The following is an 18209-nucleotide window of genomic DNA, read 5'->3' on the forward strand; positions in this document are numbered from 1 at the left end:
TCCTGCCAGGTGTGTCTGTGAACAGGACAGATTCATTAGTTAGTTAGTTAATAAACAAAATGTTAAAGATAAAGCAGAAAACAGAGACGTACCTTCTTGGAGTATCAACCTGTCCATCGGAGCTGCAGAGAAGCACGAGGAAGAAAACGTTGTGCAGCGTCCACCGACCCATGTCGACCGTCTGGGATCCTCAGTGGACTGTGGCCCCCGGAGAGACGGTCAGCTGCTATTAACCGCCTTCCTACGACCTCATCACACACACTGCACCGTCAACAGGAAGAGGAGGGGCGACGGGTTCGGATCAATAACAGTCACACAAAAACACACTGCAGGTTTGTTTAGTCAGCGAACTCTCACACGCTGTGATGATGTAACACAAGAAGTTACCAATTTGGGATCAATAATGATGGAGCCCAAAGTTCAGCATTAAAATGTGGAAAACTTTCATTTCAGATGAAATCATCTCATACAAGCTGGAACATTGAAGGAAGGAGATTTAAAAAAACAAAAGGCCAAATACATTCACGACATTTATCTTTAAAAACCTTTCATCCTGATCTGATCAGAACTTCTCTAAAATTATACACACCTGTTCAATTGCTTGTTAACACAAATAGCTAATGAGCCAATCACATGGCAGCAACTCAATGCATTTAGGCATCTAGACGTGGTGAAGACGACTTGCTGAAGTTCAAACCGAGCATCAGAATGGGGAAGAAAGGGATTTAAGTGACTTTGAACGTGGCATGGTTGTTGGTGCCAGACGGGCTGGTCTGAGTATTTCAAAAACTGCTGATCTACTGGGATTTTCACGCACAACCATCTCTAGGGTTTACAGAGAATGGTCCCAACAAGAGAACATATCCAGTGAGCGGCAGTTGTGTGGACGGAAATGCCTTGTTGATGTCAGAGGTCAGAGGAGAATGGGCAGAGTGGTTGGAGATGATAGAAAGGCAACAGTAACTCAACTAACCACTCGTTACAACCAAGGTATGCAGAATACCATCTCTGAACGCACAACACGTCCAACCTTGAAGCAGATGAAGACCACCGGTACTAGCAAGGTGTACCTAATAAAGTGGCCGGTGAGTGTATATTCTCCAACAACACATGTCTCATGTTTCATGTTCCATGTAAATGATCCATTTTTCCCAGTTCTTGTCAAAGATATTGCTTTTCATTTTTAGTTGGTACGTCAGTTTTTCCATTGAAAAAATATCACGGACAATCTGGAACAATCCCATTGGCTTTTTGTCGAGGGAACCAGGGCGACAACACATGCACAGTAAAATCTGTTCTGCACTCGCCGGAATTGAGCCAACGCACGACGGCAGCTCCAGTTACACTGCTCATGTGTTATACCCCGTAGCTGAAGACCCATGTCCGCCCGAGTCCCAGCCTCCTTCCATAGGCCTTGGTTGGCCTACAAAAATACGTCATCAGCAACAGAGATTTGAGGTGTTGCACTTAGAATCCATTTAAAGATTGGTGCTGTTAAAACCCACAACTGTAATCATTACTCATCAGATTTTATGGCGGACCCGTTAGTGGACAAACAGAAAACCTGCTGTTCACCGATGTGTGATGGAGATAGATGCAACAATTTGTAATGTTCACGACAGTTCAACGGTATTTTACAATGTATTTTTCATTTTATTTTACAAGGTGCCTGACAGTTTGGACATCAGATCACACAAACAGTACGTGGTAATCTAAATCTAAACAAACACATATTTGAAGCTGGGTCTGTAGTCTCTGCACACAGGCCTTATTAACAGGTCACATACAACACTTTAAAGATTTTGAAACACATTTGGAAGTCTCGCTGTCATCATATAACACATTTCTAATAATGAATTCTGCAGGCCACCGAGCTTAAAATCTTTGTTTTAGAAACTAAAATATTTCCATTGTGACCAGAGAGGGGAGTTAAACCACCACACGGTTTGTTCCAGTAGCAGACTCTGCTCATAATGACCTCCATTCATCCTCATTGTCCAGGGTCTGAATCTGAGTCGCTGTAGTCCGCCGCCAGGGACGAGAGTGCTCCTAAACTTCTGCCCTGTTCCTTCTCCTTCCCAGAATCCTTTGCTTTAGTCAGTCCTTCATCTGCTTCCTCTGTGGTTTTAACATGCGTGTCTCCGGAGCCGCTGTCATTAGTCTCTGTGTTGCGTTGTGTCGGCACTCTACTCGGTGCTTCCTCTCTCTGAGCGACCGTTGAAATCTCTCCATCACACGTGTTGATTTCTGGGTGCGACTGTCTGCGAGTGACGGTGGCGCAGGGTTCGGTTCTGGTTCCCAGTCCTCCTGAGCGTCTGCGGATCAGGGGGCTGTGTGACGAGCCCAGGGCTTTGGCCACCGCTGCCTCTTTCCCCTGCTGGCCGAGCTTATGGAGCAGACTGCCTGCAGGGCTTGCCGGTGAGGCCGAGGGGGAGCTGAACCACGAACGAGACGAGATCTCTTTCCGCTTGCTGTGCTGCTTGTCGTCGTAGGCTGAGTAGGGAGGGAAATAATGAGATTTTTAAAAGGATTCTTAAGTCATACAGTGCATTCAGAATATACAAAAGAAGCAAACAACAAGACAAGAAATGTTGATGCCCCGCCCACAATGCCCCAGCTGATTTCACCGTTTTCTCCTCTGCCTCTTTCCTGTTAATACGGGTTTTTAGACACCTCTGTCTTTTGTAGAGATTCTGAATTCTCATGAGGCAACATCAAGTGAAACGCTGCCTATTTATGACGATAGTCTGACAGCGGGTGCAGCTGAAGAAGAAGAAGCAAGAAGAAGGAGGAGGAGGAGCAGAAGAAGAAGGATGAGGAGGAGGAGCAGGAGGAGGAGGAGCAGGAGGAAGAGGAGCAGGAGGAGCAGAAGAAGAAGGTGGAGGAGGAGGAAGAGAAGAAGAAGAGGAAGACGAAGAAGAAGGAGGAGCAGAAGAAGAAGAAGGAGAAGAAGAAGAAGGAGGAGGAGCAGGAGGAGCAGAAGAAGGAGGAGCAGAAGAAGAAGAAGAAGAAGGAGAAGAAGAAGAAGAAGGAGGAGGAGCAGACGAAGGCGGAGGAGCAGGAGGAGGAGGAGGAGGAGGAGGAGAAGAAGAAGTTATTTTCTATGCTAAATATGTCAAATATATCCCCGCTTTTCTCTCATAATTATTTGATGTATTTTATGCAGATTAACATTTTTGATAGTATAATACATTATTTTACCAGTTTATTAGGTACACCCGGCTAAACTTCAGTGTGTACGGAAACTGTTTTAGAAAGGTGTCGATTCAACTTTATGGTCATTGTGGAAGCTGTAGTTTGGTGGTGCATTATACTGAGAGGTGTTTCTAATATTTTGACATCAATGCAGGTGGAGAAATATAATTAATATTTAAAAAAAAAAAATTTAAATTGTGCAGACTTGGTGTATGTGTGTGCTTTCTGGATGCTAGCTTGTAAATGGGAAGTTCCCGTTCATACATTACATCTGAACTTTGTTCTAGCTGGGGCCTCTGAATATGCTCTTCCTTCAGTCAGGAATATAACTTGCAGCATGTGAACTGTCCCATTTGAATTGAATTTAAAGAGCTGCTGATGTCAGCTAGGCAGGCTCCAGGTCCAGCTGTATAAAAGTCATCTTTTTAAAATGTTAATGTTTTACAGATTGCCCTTGAAGAGTGTGACGGTGGATAGAGCTTAACAAATGTATTTTTTAAAGATTGGCAGCTGGAGACTGACAGGAAAGGGAGGGAAAGAGAGGGGATAACACACAGCAAAGGGACACGGGTTGGAATTGAACCCAGGCGCTGCCAAGAACTCAGCCTACATGAGACACACTCTGCTGGGTGAGCTGGAGGTCGACCCCTTAACAAATGTATTTAATAGGTTTAGAGCTTGTGTATGTTCCTTACAGTCGGGCGCCTGGTAGGTGAGCAGCGCTGCCAGTTTCTTGTCTTCCTCCTTCTCTGGCAACAATGGGATGGACAGGTTGGTCCTCATCCTCACTGTGTTGTCCTTCTCCTCCTGCTCGGCCAGAACTTTCTTCTCCGTCTGCACCGCCAATTAAAGCAGAGCCGTCAGACACAACGCTAGACAATCTAAGACAAGGCCAAGATTTTAAAACTCAAGAAATGATGACCTGCTATTAATGCTTCATGTGATTATTTTGTCTTCCTTGGAACTCTTTCTGTGTCACTACTGTTTGTGCTAATGTGACAGGAAGGGGTAATGACAAAACTGTAGTTTTGTCATTACCTTTTCTTTACTTCCTGGCTACACAGGATGAAGTGTGAGAATGCCAGACATGCAGTAATATACACTGTTAATACAGATGTCACAGGTTTGTACAAGTTTTACTCACTTTTCTAAGAAAAGTTCAGCACAAAACGAGCAGCAATAACTCCCATAAGAGATGGTGAACATCGTCTTGTGTAGCTTTAATACAGCAGTCACTGTCCTACCCTGAACTTCCTGCGGAGGGAGCTGTTGAGCTGGAAGTCGTCCTTCTTGCTGGACTGGTAGTCTTGGATCTCCGATAGAGATGGCATAGCCTTCTTGAGCTTCTCCTTGTCTTTCCCACCGTGGTCAAGTTTGAACATGGCATCCGTCTCCAGTTTCTCCTTCTCTGCCCGCTCTGTACACAGAGAGAGACGGAGGAGAGGGTTGATTAGAACAAGAAAACAGGCATGCAACAGAAAAGCAGAAGCAGACTGAGTCACCCAGCGAGGACACGAAGACATCTTCAGAGTTTGAGATGGGCTGTTTGACACTGCATGATCAAAATAAAAACCTTTTGTGTCATCGTCGTTGTCATGGTGCTGATTTCCAGCCTAAATTACACCATGAAGAAACCCACTAGTGAACTAAGGAAGTTATTTATCTTTTGATTGATAACAAACATGAATCCTTTACCTGTGGTGAGGATCTGCTCATTTTCAGCCATGTCCCAGCGCTCCTCCTTCCTGTTTGCCCCGCTGACTATTAGATAGTCGCAGGTCGCCGGGTCTGTCTGCATCTCGATGTAGTTGACACACAGATGACACTTCATCCTAAACCTGGTTGAGGAGGCAAAAAAAAAAAAAGATGTAAATATCTTGAATTCTTCATTTGAACTTTAAGTCACTTTGTCAAAGCGGTTCATGTTGTTGTTTAAAGATATACTGTAAACTGCACCACACAACTTAAGAGTGTGATGTTCACGTGAGCAGTCAACCTGGTCTGTGTCTGATGTGTTTACCTGTAGATTGGCGTGGTGTAGTAGTTCCCCACTTTCTTCTTCTCCGCATTGTAACGGACCCCTGGACAAGCAGAACATCAGCATCATGGAAATGTAAAGCCACTGTATGAGACTGTGAGACTGACGGTCCGTGTCCACAGGCTCCGTGCTTTCCACGCTCCCCATTCATTGTCTATGTAAGCAGCCGCGCAATGCATTCTGGTAGCGTGGCATCGCGATTCGAGAGACTAAGCGTCACGACGCCCGCTCCTCATTTGCATAAAGTTGAGGACTCGTCTACTTTATGCAAATCGCAGGCGTCAGACGCGACTCGCCACCTCTCCAAACTCCCGAGAATCTTTTAAAATAAACGTTGTTGATCCAAAATAAAGACAGATTCAGCAACTGCGTGGGTTATTTCTCGCCTCAAATGTTTTCAGAAACACATTTCAGTGAACTATTTACGTGAAATAAGAGAAGAAAGTTTCCAAACGAGCCTCCATACTGGTTCCGGTTTGAAGCTGGGAGCAGCAGCCAACGGCGGGAAAGCGTTCGTCCAATCAGGAGCTGAGTGTCTTGTTTCTAGGGACAGCACACCGAGCGTCCAATGCTGGGAAGCGTTGCGTACCCTCGCGATAAAAAACGCCCCTGTGGACACGTACCATGAGCCTGACCAAACGGGTCATGTTTTTCTTCAAACTTACCCATGCCAATGTGATTTTTGCAGCCATCACACCAGATGTTGTAGGGCATCTCAAACCTTAAAGGACAAAAACAGTTAAACGGTTAAAACAAACAAAGTAGGTTGAGCGTCACTGAAAAACACCAGTTCTGATGAATCTTCTTCTAAAATCTAGTCTGTTTTATTATACTTAATTCAAATCATGGCAACTAATCGTAATCTGACATGTCCCCATGTTTATTAGCTAGATGAGACATGTCCACTGTTATTCATCAGTTTATTCTAGCTTTGCTTATTTCATCATATTTTGACAACACATGTATTTGTTGTAGTAAAATACATTACATAAAGGGAGAGACATTTTTCTTTGTGTGTACTAACCTGATGATGAGGATGCCCTGGGACAGTTTCCTGGCTCTCTCCCGCAGAGCGTGAGTTTTATGGTAGCCATTGAGGGATCCATGCTAAAGACAAAGAATGATGGAAATGTGAAGTCAGTATATCGACACAAAGGTTGCACTAAAAACTAGTGATGTTACGTTCTGCTTCGGAGCGTGTGTCGAGTAATCCAGGAAGTAATCTGTGAAACGTGTATCGAGACTTGTATGGTTTTAGACCTATGACGTCACTGATGATGCCCGAAGCCAAAATACAGTTGAGAAATTATTCTTCCGGAATAAAAACAAATAAAGTCTTGCCTCTATCATTTTCTTAAAGCTACAGGAGCACATTCACCGTCCTCTTCCCAGTTAAACCACCGCTACTTCTCAGTTTGACAACACCAATCCTGCCATTATTATGATACAATGATTGACCAAAGGATTCATTTAATTTACCGGTACACCTTTACTCACAAGACAATTATAGTATATTATATAGTTATGTTATACGATCCTAATGCAGGCTGCTTACCAGAAAATGTACACTATATTGATATAAATGGTAGGGCTGACCCGAATGCTATGAAGCTTCGACCGTTGCCATGGTAATCGACCTCCAAATCAGTACTCCGATGCTTTGTTTTTTGTTTAGTTTTTTACATATAAGTATGCTATAATAATGTATAAATCCCCAAATAGCTCATAGAATAATGAATATCCAACAATTCATATTCAACATGAATTATTATTAGTTATTCTCAGACGGATATCGCTGTTTGTAGTGTGTAGAGGTGAATGTGTGTTCAGTAGTGGAGATGGAGATGGAGACAGACCTTCGAATATTACTCATAGAAGCTTCGAAAGCAAAAAAATAGCATTCGGGACAGCCTTAATAAACATGAAAATAGATTTTTTTTGTCATTGTTGACTGTCTTTCTCAAGCCTTTACTGGTGCAAAACACCGTAGCCTGTATCACAGATCACATAGTTGAGATTGTCTGTAATAGAAAGTGGTTTGTGTGCACATGAAGCCTCAAAAGATCAACCCTTTTGAGAACCAATTTGCTGGAGAGCTTCATGAAGCTTCATCTCGCCGTCATCACTCCTAAAACGACGGACACACACTAATCACCGTGTGATCATCATACACACCTTGGCCGGATCGAAATCTGGAGGGTAGTATTTATTTGTTCCTTTTCTTTCACCCTGTCAAGAAAACAGTACAAGATTCTTTGTTAGTAAAGAGTACAAATTGCGTATTTAAGCATTTAATCTTTGCATCTTGACAGACGCGCGTACATTACACACATCATGACTTACCATAGTGACGACTGGACACAGGTAATGGATTCACCCTTTATTCACCAGATAAAGAAAGGTCATTGACACCATAATGTAATGCTAACAGTTAGACGACATGTAAACAAATAGTTGCATACACTACACTTAGGTCCACCCAGCTAACACTAGGGTTAGGGATAGAGGTCATGTTGTAAGATAACATTATTTAATTGTTAAAAACAGCAAACCCGACTATAATGGAAAAAAATACACACATATTTGAACGTTTAATGAATTGTAAAACTATTTCAGTAAATGTAGAGTATGTCATCAGGCGCCTAACGGCGTGGACACACAGGGAACGTCAGGAGCGCGTCGCGGCTGCGTTACCTGTTGTTTTTTATTTCGGCGTCCCTGTTAACAGGTTAGAGCAGCCACGCTGCCCGCCTGAGACGAGCGTCTCAGCTGCGTCTCTTCTAGAAAATAGAGGTCTTGCCTATTTTTGACGCGTGCCGCGCAGCTGCGTCTCACAGCAGCAGCAGCAGCAGACAGTGAAGGTGATCTATTGACTGTATATTAACATCATATCAGCTACATTACTACAGTTTCGAGGTCTGGCCATTAAAACACAAACTCTATATAGAAAGAAAGAGCTGACAGCAGCAGCAGAAACGCAGCAAACACGCAGCCGGTGTGAACACCCAACGCGTGTATCACACAGCCGCCACGCCACGCCACGCCACGCCACGCCACGCCACGCCACGCCACGCCACGCCACGCCACGCCACGCCACGCCACGCATTCCTGACGTTCCCTGTGTGTCCTGGGACACACAGGGAACGTCAGGAACGCGTGGCGGCTGCGTGATACACGTGTCGGGTGTTCACACCGGCTGCGTGTCGGCTGCGTTTCTGCTGCTGCTGTCAGCTCTTTCTTATATAAAGGGCTTTCTTATATTTATATTTATTTTAAACAGAGAAAGGTTCAGAAACGTGTGGTAGGGCGCCTGGTTAGCTCAGTTGGTAGAGCGGGCGTCCATGTATTAAGGCTTGGTCCTGACTGCGGCGGCCCGGGTTCGAATCCGGCCTGTGGCCCTTTCCGCATCCACTCTCTCTCTCCCCCCTTTCAAGATTCTATCCACTGTCCTGTCAATAAAAATGGAAAATGCCCCCAAAAAAATAACTTTAAAAAAAAAAAGAAACGTGTGGTAATTTGTAAATAATAGTAATAATCCACAATTAAAACTCCGTACTATATTCATTCATATTCTAGAACACTGTCCGGCACATATTTCAAAATAAAAGCCTAGTGTTAACAAATGAAGGAATTCTGTCCACAGAAAAAAACGCTCGAGGGCTTTTATTTTTAAATGAAAGCAGGAAGTGTTGATTTAAAAACAAGTTTACTTAACTTTACTTTTTTTCATCTCCGTAACATATTCTACAGATAGACCTCGAAACTGTAGTAAAGTCTTGCTGATATGAAGTTAATATACTGTCAACAGATCACCTTCACTGTCTGTTGTTGCTGTGAGACGCAGCTGGTGTGAACGCCCCTGACGCGTGTATCACGCAGCCGCCACGCGCTGCTGACGCTCCCGGTGTGTGCCGATCGTTAGCGTCCTCTTCGTGCAGTTATAAACAACTTGTAGCCAAACTGCAAACAGAACTATGAGTATTATAATTTATAAATGCTCTGCTGTCATGTTCGCTCTTGAGTACAAACCTAAGACATACGTGTGTGTGTGTTAGCTAACGTTACTTTACTTTACAAGACATGAAAACATTAAACTGGCAGGTTTCTGATTGGAGTCTGGTGTGCCGATGCAGCATTAGATAGCTTTCTGTGTCACGGTAACGTTCTCTTCGAACAAATATGAACAACTTGTAGCTAAATGACAACAGCAAACAGAACTATGAGTATTATAATATCTAAATGCGCAGGTGTTATGTTTATTCTGGAGTATATACCTTAAAGAAACTCACAAACGCTCCTGAAGCTGACCAAACAACCACCAGCCAGACACCAGAGGCCTGATGGGTAACGGATATGACATCAGCTCCGGAAGTGGCGTCACGTTGCAGATAGCGATGGGAGTTCAGGCTCTTTTTAGTGAGCCAGATCATTTGGCTCAGCTCACCGAGAGAAGAGAAGAGTCGGCTCTTTCGGCTCCCAAACTCGGTTCTTCGTTTTTACTTTCTTTTATAATTCAGCCCAAATTTAGCGCTGTTTTGATTTTTGACTTGTATGTTTGCACATATATCACTTAAATTATTCAATATAATATATACTAAACCCTATAATTTTCGTAATTTTCGTAATTTTCCATGCTGCTTCATTTCCGACTGTCACTCATCTTGTCTGCTATTCGCGCACCGAACCGCACTCCTCTCTCTCTTTCTCTCCTCCTCTCCCTCCTGCTCTGTACCTGTAGACCGTCCTCCCTGCTTGATGGTATGATCCTCGTCTGTCATCACCTGATTGGTCGCACGGACATCATTAACACAACATTCGGTCACAGTCAGTGCATGGAGTGCCCGTGGCGTGGAGAAGATCATCCTAATATTCTGCCTTGAATTAAAGGGACTGTTTGTAAGAATCAGAAATGCTTGTTAACAGCTTCACCTGTGGCCGTTCAGTCAACTAAAGTCAGCGTCCTGTTGCTGGCGCTTGTGCTCGCTCTACATAGACATGAAGGAGCATCACTCAACACAGTGAGGAGACACACGTCAGCTAAAAGCACAATATCACTCTATAATTCAGCTGCTTGGCAGTAATGTTAGCTGACCAGACCAAGGTCTCTCCATGAATCAATGCTGATCCTAGTGTTGGCTTTTCCCGCCTCAGCCTCCCGACCGCGGCCGGAGGGAACGGGGGAGACGCCGGAGTTTTGGTCGGAGACGATAACGTTTCTCTCTGCGGAGCCCCGTCACTTCACAAGACACGGGAAACCTCTGTTGGTCTGGAGGAGCTGCAGCAGTTATTTCTGCACAAACGTCCCCTGTACATTCACTAGATATTCTCAGAGCTAAACTAACTCTTCTGCAGTGTGGATTGTGCGCGCATGCACGTGAGAGAGAGAGAAAACGCGTGGTGTGTGAGTGAAGGCAGGCAGGCAGAGGAGCAGAGTACAGCAGAGACTCCGGCCATGGAGACCAAAGCTACGGTCTCCCCCGCGTCCTCCGACCACGGCCAAATGTTTAACAGACGGGCTTCACTAGATACAACCACGAGGTTTTGGTGCTTCCGTGTAGTTTGTGTTGGAGGCTGAGTCTGAACAGTGTAGCCACATTTGCGCACGGGAAATCGACTGGGCTCAAAGAGTCGGCTCGTTCGCGACCCACACATCACTAGTCGCAGAGGATTGTGGGTACTTCCGGGTGTCAGAGCGGTAACACGTGCTGAAAGCGGAAACAGAAACTACTTCTTTACTCTTTAGAGCCGCAGAGATGGACTCTAAAGCGGAGCCGCTGAAGCGGTTCATCTGCTCGGTGACCGGCTGCCCGGCGGCTTATAACAAACAGTGGAAACTGGACGCTCATCTGTGTAAACACACCGGAGTGAAGCCGTTCAGCTGCGACTGCGGGAAGTCCTTCTGCAGCCGCTACCACCTGACCAGACACCAGCTCAGCCACAGCGGGGACAAACCCTTCCTCTGCTCCGTGGACGGCTGCACGGAGGCTTTCACCACCAACACCAACCGGGCACGGCACGTTAACCGCGTCCACACCGGGCAGCAGCACCGGAACTACGTCTGCAGGTTCGAGGGCTGCGAGCTGCAGTTCAAGAAGAAGGAGCAGCTGAAGTCCCACATGTGTGAGCAGCACACCCAGCTGCCTCCATACCAGGTCAGTGAACACACCTCCAGCCTAGAACAGCTTCTCTCCCTGGGACATACCGACACTCAACAAACAATATATCTGTAATATTTCTATATAATATTACTATATAATATATCTGTAATATTTCTATATAATATTTATGTATAATATTTATATGTAATATATCTATATAATATATCTAATATTTCTATATAATATTACTATATAATATATCCATAATATTCCTATATAATATGTCTATAAGATATCTGTAATATTTATATATAATATTTCTATAATATTTATATATAATATATCTATAATAGTTATTTATAATATTTATATGTAATATATCTGTAATATTTATGTATAATATTTCTATATATCTGTAATATTTCTATATAATATTTATAATATATCTGTAATATTTCTATATAATATATCTGTAATATTTATGTATAATATTTATATATATCTGTAATATTTCTATATAATATATCTGTAATATTTATATATAATATATCTGTAATATTTATGTATAATATTTATATATAATATATCTATAATATTTATATATAATTGAACTGTAATATTTATGTATAATATTTATATATAATATCTCTGTATGATTTCTATATAATATATTTGTAATATTTATGTGCCATATGGACACTGAACAAACAATAAATCTGTGCAATATTAATACACTGAATGTGAATACCTCTATCTGTGCAATATATCCTTGATGCAATATACACCTCAAGTGCAAATTTGTTTACATTTTATTTATTACATCTAACTTACCTATTTTACAAGTGCAATAACCTCTGTTTACATTACATCTATTTTTATATTTTAGACTTCTAGTGTAACACTTCTGTTTATATTTATTTATTACATCTACTTTACCTTTTTTATATTGCTTTTTAACTGTGTGTTTTACCTGTTATGTTTTATCTGCCTCGTTTAGTCTTGTCAAGTATTTGTTTTAAAGCTCTGACCAGAAGTGGCAACTGTGAATCTCGTTGTATTTAATACAATGACAATAAAGCTTTCTATTCTATTCTATTCTATTCTATTCTATTCTACCAGTGCTCTCATGAAGGCTGCCAGATGCGCTTCAGCGTCCCCAGCAAGCTGAAGAGACACCAGAAGGTGCACAGAGGTTACCCCTGCAAGGAGGAAGGCTGCAGCTTCACGGGGAAGACCTGGACGGAGTACCTGAAGCACAGGAAGGAGCAGCACCGGCTCCTCTTCCAGTGTGAGCAGTGCAGCAAGGTGTTCAGGGACTCCTGGTTCCTGCAGCAGCATCAGCACGTCCACGCCGACACCCGGCTGGTCCTCAAGTGCCCCAGGGATGGCTGCGACAGGTCCTTCACCACCATGTTCAACCTGCAGAGCCACGTCGGCTCCTTCCACGAGGAGCTGCGGCCCTTCGCCTGCACGCACCCGGGCTGCGGGAAGACCTTCACCATGAGGCAGAGCCTGCAGCGGCACAGCATCGCCCACGACCCGCAGAGGAAGAAGCTCAAGAAGCCCAGACCCAAAAGATCTCTCGCTTCCAGGTTGAGCGGCTTCAGTGAAACGAAGACAGTGGTCGTCGATAAGCGCAGGCGGTCCGAATCCCTCAGAGAGTCTGCACAGACGGAGACGGATCCACCCGGTCCTGTTGAGTTGGTGTCCCTCCTGCAGGACACGTCCCTGCTGTGCAGCCCTGCTGTGGACACACATGGACTTACTAATGCCCTGACTACACCTCTGACAGTCTAATAGAAAGAATCCACACCAGCATTATGAGGACTGCTCTTGATTTAAGAGCATTACTAGCGGGGCAGTAAGCAACACATTTGGCACAGATGTAGGTTTATATGATATGAAAAGATATAGATATCGGGGCGCTGCAAATTTGGCCCCTGAGGGCCGTGGCGGCCATTTTTCAAAATGTCTTAATATTCCTTAAATGTTGCAGAAAACTGATTTTATGACTGTTGATGATTTCCATGGTGTGTTCATGCTGATTAGGAAAAGTAAATAAAAGGAGCATGGCCACTTCAGGGGCAAACTTCACCCCCTTGCCTTCAAGATAGAACGACAATATACCCAAAGAACGGCAAGATCTTCAGCTCTCTATCGGTGCATTTCTCTTTTCATTAGCAGTAAAATTGACAGAGATATCGCCGGATAAAGTTCAGAACTGAACAGAATTGATTGAAGTTTGACCCCAAAGTGCTCCTTTTTTTAGTTTTTCTCAGGTCAAAAGCTTTTAAAAGCACCCTTAAAGGTCCCATATTGTAAAAAGTGAGATTTTCATGTCTTTTATATTATAAAACGCTCAACATACAGAGAAACGCACACAGCCCGTATTCAGAAATTGTGCGTTTGAAACAAGCCGTTAAGATTTCCGTCCATTTGTGATGTCACAAATATACAATATTTACACGGTTTTAAACGTAAACATTCTAAATGTGTCCCAGTTTATTTCCTGTTGCAGTGAATGTGAATAACATCAGCTGACAGGAAGTAAACATGGACCCAAGCTGTTGCTTAGCAACGTAATTCCGTTGAAATACACTAAAACGGAGCGTTTCAGACAGAGGGTGAATACAGGTATATCCAGGCAGACAGTATGAGGAAAATAAAGTTGTTTTTTTTAACATTACAGCATGTAAACATGTTCTAGTAGAAACACAAAATACAAGTATGTAGTAGTCATCAACAGTCATTAAATCACTTTAGGAATATTTAGCGCCTAAATAGCTGCCACGCCTCTCAGGGGCTAAATTTGCAGCGCCCCGATATCTACTGTATATCTTTTCATAACAGGTAAACCTACATCTGTGCCAAAGTTGTTGCTTTTATCGTAAAATGCACAGTTATGAATATTTCAGCTGAGTGGCCCGACTATTATGGTGTGTTATCATTCCTAACTTAAGTTGGTTGTTGGAGGTTTTGGTGTTGAATATGTTTAGTCCACCACTGTTGAATCACCATCTAAAAGGTTCCTTATTTTAAACACAGTTTGGGCTGGAACCTAAAAAGAAACAGATTAATTTGTGATCTTCCTGAAAATGAATCACAACTACATGAAACTTAGTCTTGAAACCGAGTCCTGGCGTTCCGTCCTTCTGGGTCAACTGAAGCTTTTTCTGTTTATCTTTTTGGGACTTTTTTTTTTTTCTGGAGCCATAAAATCCTTCCGTTTGTTTAATTTATATTTAAGAAAAATATATATTTTGTCTACATTGTGAAGGTAATAAGAAAATGTTGTATTACAAAATGTCTTTGCACAAAGACGGTGTTTGTTTAAATAAAACCTGTTGAATGGATTTTGTGTCTGAATAGTTTTTAAAAGGTTGAATTTGGTGTCCTGTCTGATGGAACGTGTCCACAGCCTCCGTGCTTTCTACGCTCCCCATTCATTGTCTATGGAAGCAGCCGTGCAATGCATTCTGGTAGCGTGGCGGCGCGATTTGAGAGACGGAGCGTCACGACGCCCGCTCCTCATGTGTATAAGGATGAGGTCTAGTCTACTTTATGCAAATCACGGGCGTCTGATGCGACTCGCCGCCTCTCGAAACTCCTGAGAATCTTTTAAAATGAACATTGTCGATCCAAAATAAAGACAGATTCAGCAACTGCAGGATTATTTCTCGCCTCAAATGTTTTCAGAAACACATTTTGGTGAGCTATTTTCATGAAATAAGAGAAGAAAGTTTCCAAACGAGCCTCCATATTGTTTCCAGTTTGAAAGCTGGGAGCAGCAGCCCACGGAGGGGAAGCGTCCGTCCAATCAGGTGCCGATTGTGTTGTGTCCGCCAAGCGTCCGATGCTGGGAAGCAGCGCGTCCCCTCGTGATAAAAAAAGCCCCCGTGGACACACAATAGAAATCTTTAAGCTACAGCACACAATGATATTTCAGACAATAGTGTGTTTCCATCTTTGTGGCATCAGTTTGAACTTGACCTCAACCCGTCCAACACCTCTGGGGATAAACTGTAACGGCTGAGTGGAAACAAATCCGTCAGTCAGGTTCTTTAATCTGGTGAAAACGGTTCCCAGAAGAAGTGGAGGCTGTTAAAACAGGAACTACAGAACTACTTTGCTTTGGTGTCCACATACTTATGATCATGGGGTGTATTAGTCTCTCAGCTTTATATCACCGTGGTCCAGGAGTCTGCAGCTGGTGCCACTGACTTGCACAACCCAAAGGAGGAGTGTGTGTGTGTGTGTGTGTGTGTGTGTGTGTGTGTGTGTGTGTGTGTGTGTGCGTGTGTGTGTGTGCGTGTGTGTGCGTGTGTGTGCGTGTGTGTGTGTGTTGTCAGTGAATCACCTGCTGCACACATCGTCTGGAAGGAAAACCTGCAGATTCTCGTGCCTCGATGATGACACATGGTGGAGCAACAGATTTACGGCGTAAACAGGAGCAGCTCCGTGCGAGTTTGAGATTCCGAGGCTAAATCCTTTTCCCGTTACATTCCTGCCCCGCGCTGCTCAGACGAGCCCTACATGGACCGGCTGTCTGACCAGCTCACCCAGGAATGCACAGCGGACCTCATCCAATTAGTATTCATGCAATTTGAATGTTACATGGTATCATGTCATTTCTACATGGCTGCTGGAGGGATGAAACCTGAATTCGTCATGTGGAAGAAATGCTCAGATTTGTGTGCAGAGACACCGTCATCTGAATACACAGTGATCTCTGTGTTCTAATCCGTCACCTGAGTCAACATCTCCGTTAAAGTCAGTTAGTTTGACTCATTTGGCCTCTAAGATTAAAATGTTTTACATACAGTGTCATCTTCATTTGAACCTTTAAAGCTAGGGTTGGTAATGTTGAGAAACCAGCAGGAGCACACGATAGATTTTAAAAATGATCCAACCGAAAACCCAGCCCAGTGTTTCCAACTCCTCTCCAATGAAAGGAGCTAGAAAAGTCGCTAAATCTAGTGAGAAAGTCACAAAGTCAGCAACACCATGAACATGTTACTGAACGGGCCTAGCGGGCACAGGCCCAAAGTGTCAGAGGCCCCCCCGGCCTTCATCTACAAAATGTCACTCAAAGAGACACGTACCAACCAGGAAGAAACTCAAAATGACCATGAAAAAGGGCAAAACAAACACAAAGAGACACATAGCAACTACAAAGAGGCACAATATGACTACAAAAAGGGGCAAAACAACCACAGATAAAAAATAACTACAAAGGGATGCAAAACAGCTACAAAGAAGACACAAAGAGACTCACAATGGCAATGAAACGGGGGAAAACAACCACAAAGAGACACAAAATAATTACAAAGAGATGTAAAACAACTACAAAGAGGCACAAAATGACCATAAAGAGACACAAAATAATTACAAAGAGACGTAAAACAACTACAAAGTGGCACAAAATGACCATAAACAGACACAAAACAAATAAAGAGGCACAAAATGACCATAAAGAGACACAAAACAACTACAAAAAGGGGCAAAACAATCACAAAGGGACAACAATTACTACAAAGAGACATAAGACAACTACAGAGAGACACAAAAAGACGACCAAGAGATCAAAACAACTACAAATATGCAAAATAGCTGCAAAGAGACACAAAGCGACCACAAAGAGACTCACAATGACAACGCAAAGGGGCAAAACAACCACAAAGGGACAAAAATGACCACAAAGAAACATAAAAGAACTACAAAGAGATGCAAAACAACCACAACAAGACTAAAACAATTAAAAACAGACCTAAAGCAACAACAAAAAGAGGCTTAACAACCATAAAGTCTGTGTGTCTTGCTCCTGTGTAGAGAGGTGGTGGTGGGGGGACACTGACGGTCTGTCCCTTCAGGCGTCCCTCCAAAGACACTACCCCCAAAATGATCATAATGAACGTCAACAACACGGAGCAGAGTGAGCGCAGGTATAGACGGGCAGGTAGGTTGCTTATTACAGTCCTGAGACAGACACAGATACCAGATTGTTTATTTGTCAGAGCATTTCATTTATTGATTTTTGTCGAGGTAAAATGAGAATTTCAACAAATAAAAACCTTTCTTTATGAAGAAGATTACCAACTCTAGCTTTAAATCTCACAGTTTTTCCATACTTTAACCTCCACATGTATATATATATATATATATATATTACCTGTTCTATTTTTACCTCTCATATCAGTTTGGGCATTACCTCAGGCTACATTTAGCCCAGTCTGGAGTCATTCCTGAGCCTCAGCAGCAGCAAACAGACACAGACTGACTGTGCCGGGTTCAAAGGGAGCTGCTATTAAACCTGTATATCTTATCTTTAAGTACTTCAACATGAAGAAAAGTATCCTCGCAGGCTACATTTTTTAAACAGACATTGTGTGATTAGGCACAGAGGGTCGGGAAAGGTCCCTCTGCATTAAGACAAATAGTCAGTAACTCACAGGGGAAGCATGGAACCACCATAATCAGTTTTTATTTTAATTGTCAAGCGGAGGATTTATTTTCGTTTTTCTGATAGATGGGATAGACATACAAGAAGCAGTACATCATAAAAAAAGGAATGTGTGCCGGGAGGAGAGATTCTCCCCTTAAAGATCTACGATGGCTTGGAAAAGATTTAAAAGTGGACTAGAAACCAGACGATTGTGACATTGATGTAAGGAGCTGAACGCAGTCCAGAGGTTAGAAAAGATGCAAAGTCACTGTTTGGAAAACTGGGCCATCGGGGAGAAAAAAGACAAGGAACGTCCTGTCCTGCATTAACTGTGACTGCCGTTGTGCCCTTGAACAAGGCAGGAAACCCTTAGCTGCTCCTGTAGAGTTGGGTTTCCAACTCTATTCTAATGAAAGTAGCTAGAAAAGAAGCTAAG

The 18209-nt window shown here is 43.2% G+C and overlaps 3 protein-coding genes across 5 annotated transcripts in view; 1 reads left to right on the plus strand and 2 right to left on the minus strand.

Annotated features, from left to right (window-relative positions):
• The window catches only part of LOC119485097 (complement C3-like), a 49483-nt gene extending 49255 nt beyond the window's left edge, over nucleotides 1–228 (minus strand). Inside the window, exons 1-2 of the mRNA XM_037764400.1 lie at nucleotides 93–228; nucleotides 1–15 (exon numbers count right to left, since the gene is read on the minus strand). The exon at nucleotides 1–15 is cut by the window's left edge and continues 3 nt beyond it. Of these exons, the coding sequence (XP_037620328.1) occupies nucleotides 1–15; nucleotides 93–172 (95 nt within the window). The 5' untranslated portion in view covers nucleotides 173–228. The remainder of the gene's footprint in view (nucleotides 16–92) is intronic.
• A 1404-nt stretch (nucleotides 229–1632) lies between these two features.
• Nucleotides 1633–11169, minus strand: ccdc130 (coiled-coil domain containing 130). 3 transcript variants are annotated; one of them, XM_037764404.1, is made up of 10 exons: nucleotides 11094–11169; nucleotides 7577–7611; nucleotides 7409–7462; nucleotides 6258–6340; nucleotides 5899–5954; nucleotides 5216–5276; nucleotides 4891–5033; nucleotides 4440–4612; nucleotides 3891–4029; nucleotides 1633–2493 (listed from the first exon to the last, which is right to left on the minus strand). In XM_037764404.1, exons 2-10 carry the CDS (start codon nucleotides 7577–7579, stop codon nucleotides 1991–1993), a joined length of 1215 nt encoding a protein of 404 aa, XP_037620332.1. In that variant the 5' UTR covers nucleotides 7580–7611; nucleotides 11094–11169; the 3' UTR covers nucleotides 1633–1990. The 3 variants fall into 3 exon arrangements, with proteins under 3 accessions (XP_037620332.1, XP_037620329.1, XP_037620330.1); XM_037764401.1 differs by lacking the exon at nucleotides 11094–11169 and adding an exon at nucleotides 9523–9643; XM_037764402.1 differs by lacking the exon at nucleotides 11094–11169 and adding an exon at nucleotides 9304–9420.
• Nucleotides 10886–13646, plus strand: gtf3aa (general transcription factor IIIAa). Its single transcript, XM_037764405.1, has 2 exons — nucleotides 10886–11385; nucleotides 12451–13646. Exons 1-2 carry the CDS (start codon nucleotides 10987–10989, stop codon nucleotides 13126–13128), a joined length of 1077 nt encoding a protein of 358 aa, XP_037620333.1. The 5' UTR covers nucleotides 10886–10986; the 3' UTR covers nucleotides 13129–13646.
• The last annotated feature ends 4563 nt before the right edge of the window (nucleotides 13647–18209 follow it).

The sequence above is a fragment of the Sebastes umbrosus genome, chromosome 3, assembly GCF_015220745.1.
Source record: "Sebastes umbrosus isolate fSebUmb1 chromosome 3, fSebUmb1.pri, whole genome shotgun sequence".
NCBI classification, from domain to species: domain Eukaryota; kingdom Metazoa; phylum Chordata; class Actinopteri; order Perciformes; family Sebastidae; genus Sebastes; species Sebastes umbrosus.

Bases quoted from the DNA above. Each gene is read 5' to 3' on its own strand.
- ccdc130 (XM_037764404.1), bottom strand. The intron at 6,341-7,408 runs GTGTGTATGATG...CTTTGTCTTTAG, and splicing joins CAGATTTCGATCCGGCCAAG to CATGGATCCCTCAATGGCTA. The intron at 5,034-5,215 runs GTAAACACATCA...CTCCTCAACCAG, and splicing joins TACACCACGCCAATCTACAG to GTTTAGGATGAAGTGTCATC.
- gtf3aa (XM_037764405.1), top strand. From the start codon at position 10,987: ATGGACTCTAAAGCGGAGCCGCTGAAGCGGTTCATCTGCTCGGTGACC. The intron at 11,386-12,450 runs GTCAGTGAACAC...CTATTCTACCAG, and splicing joins CCCAGCTGCCTCCATACCAG to TGCTCTCATGAAGGCTGCCA.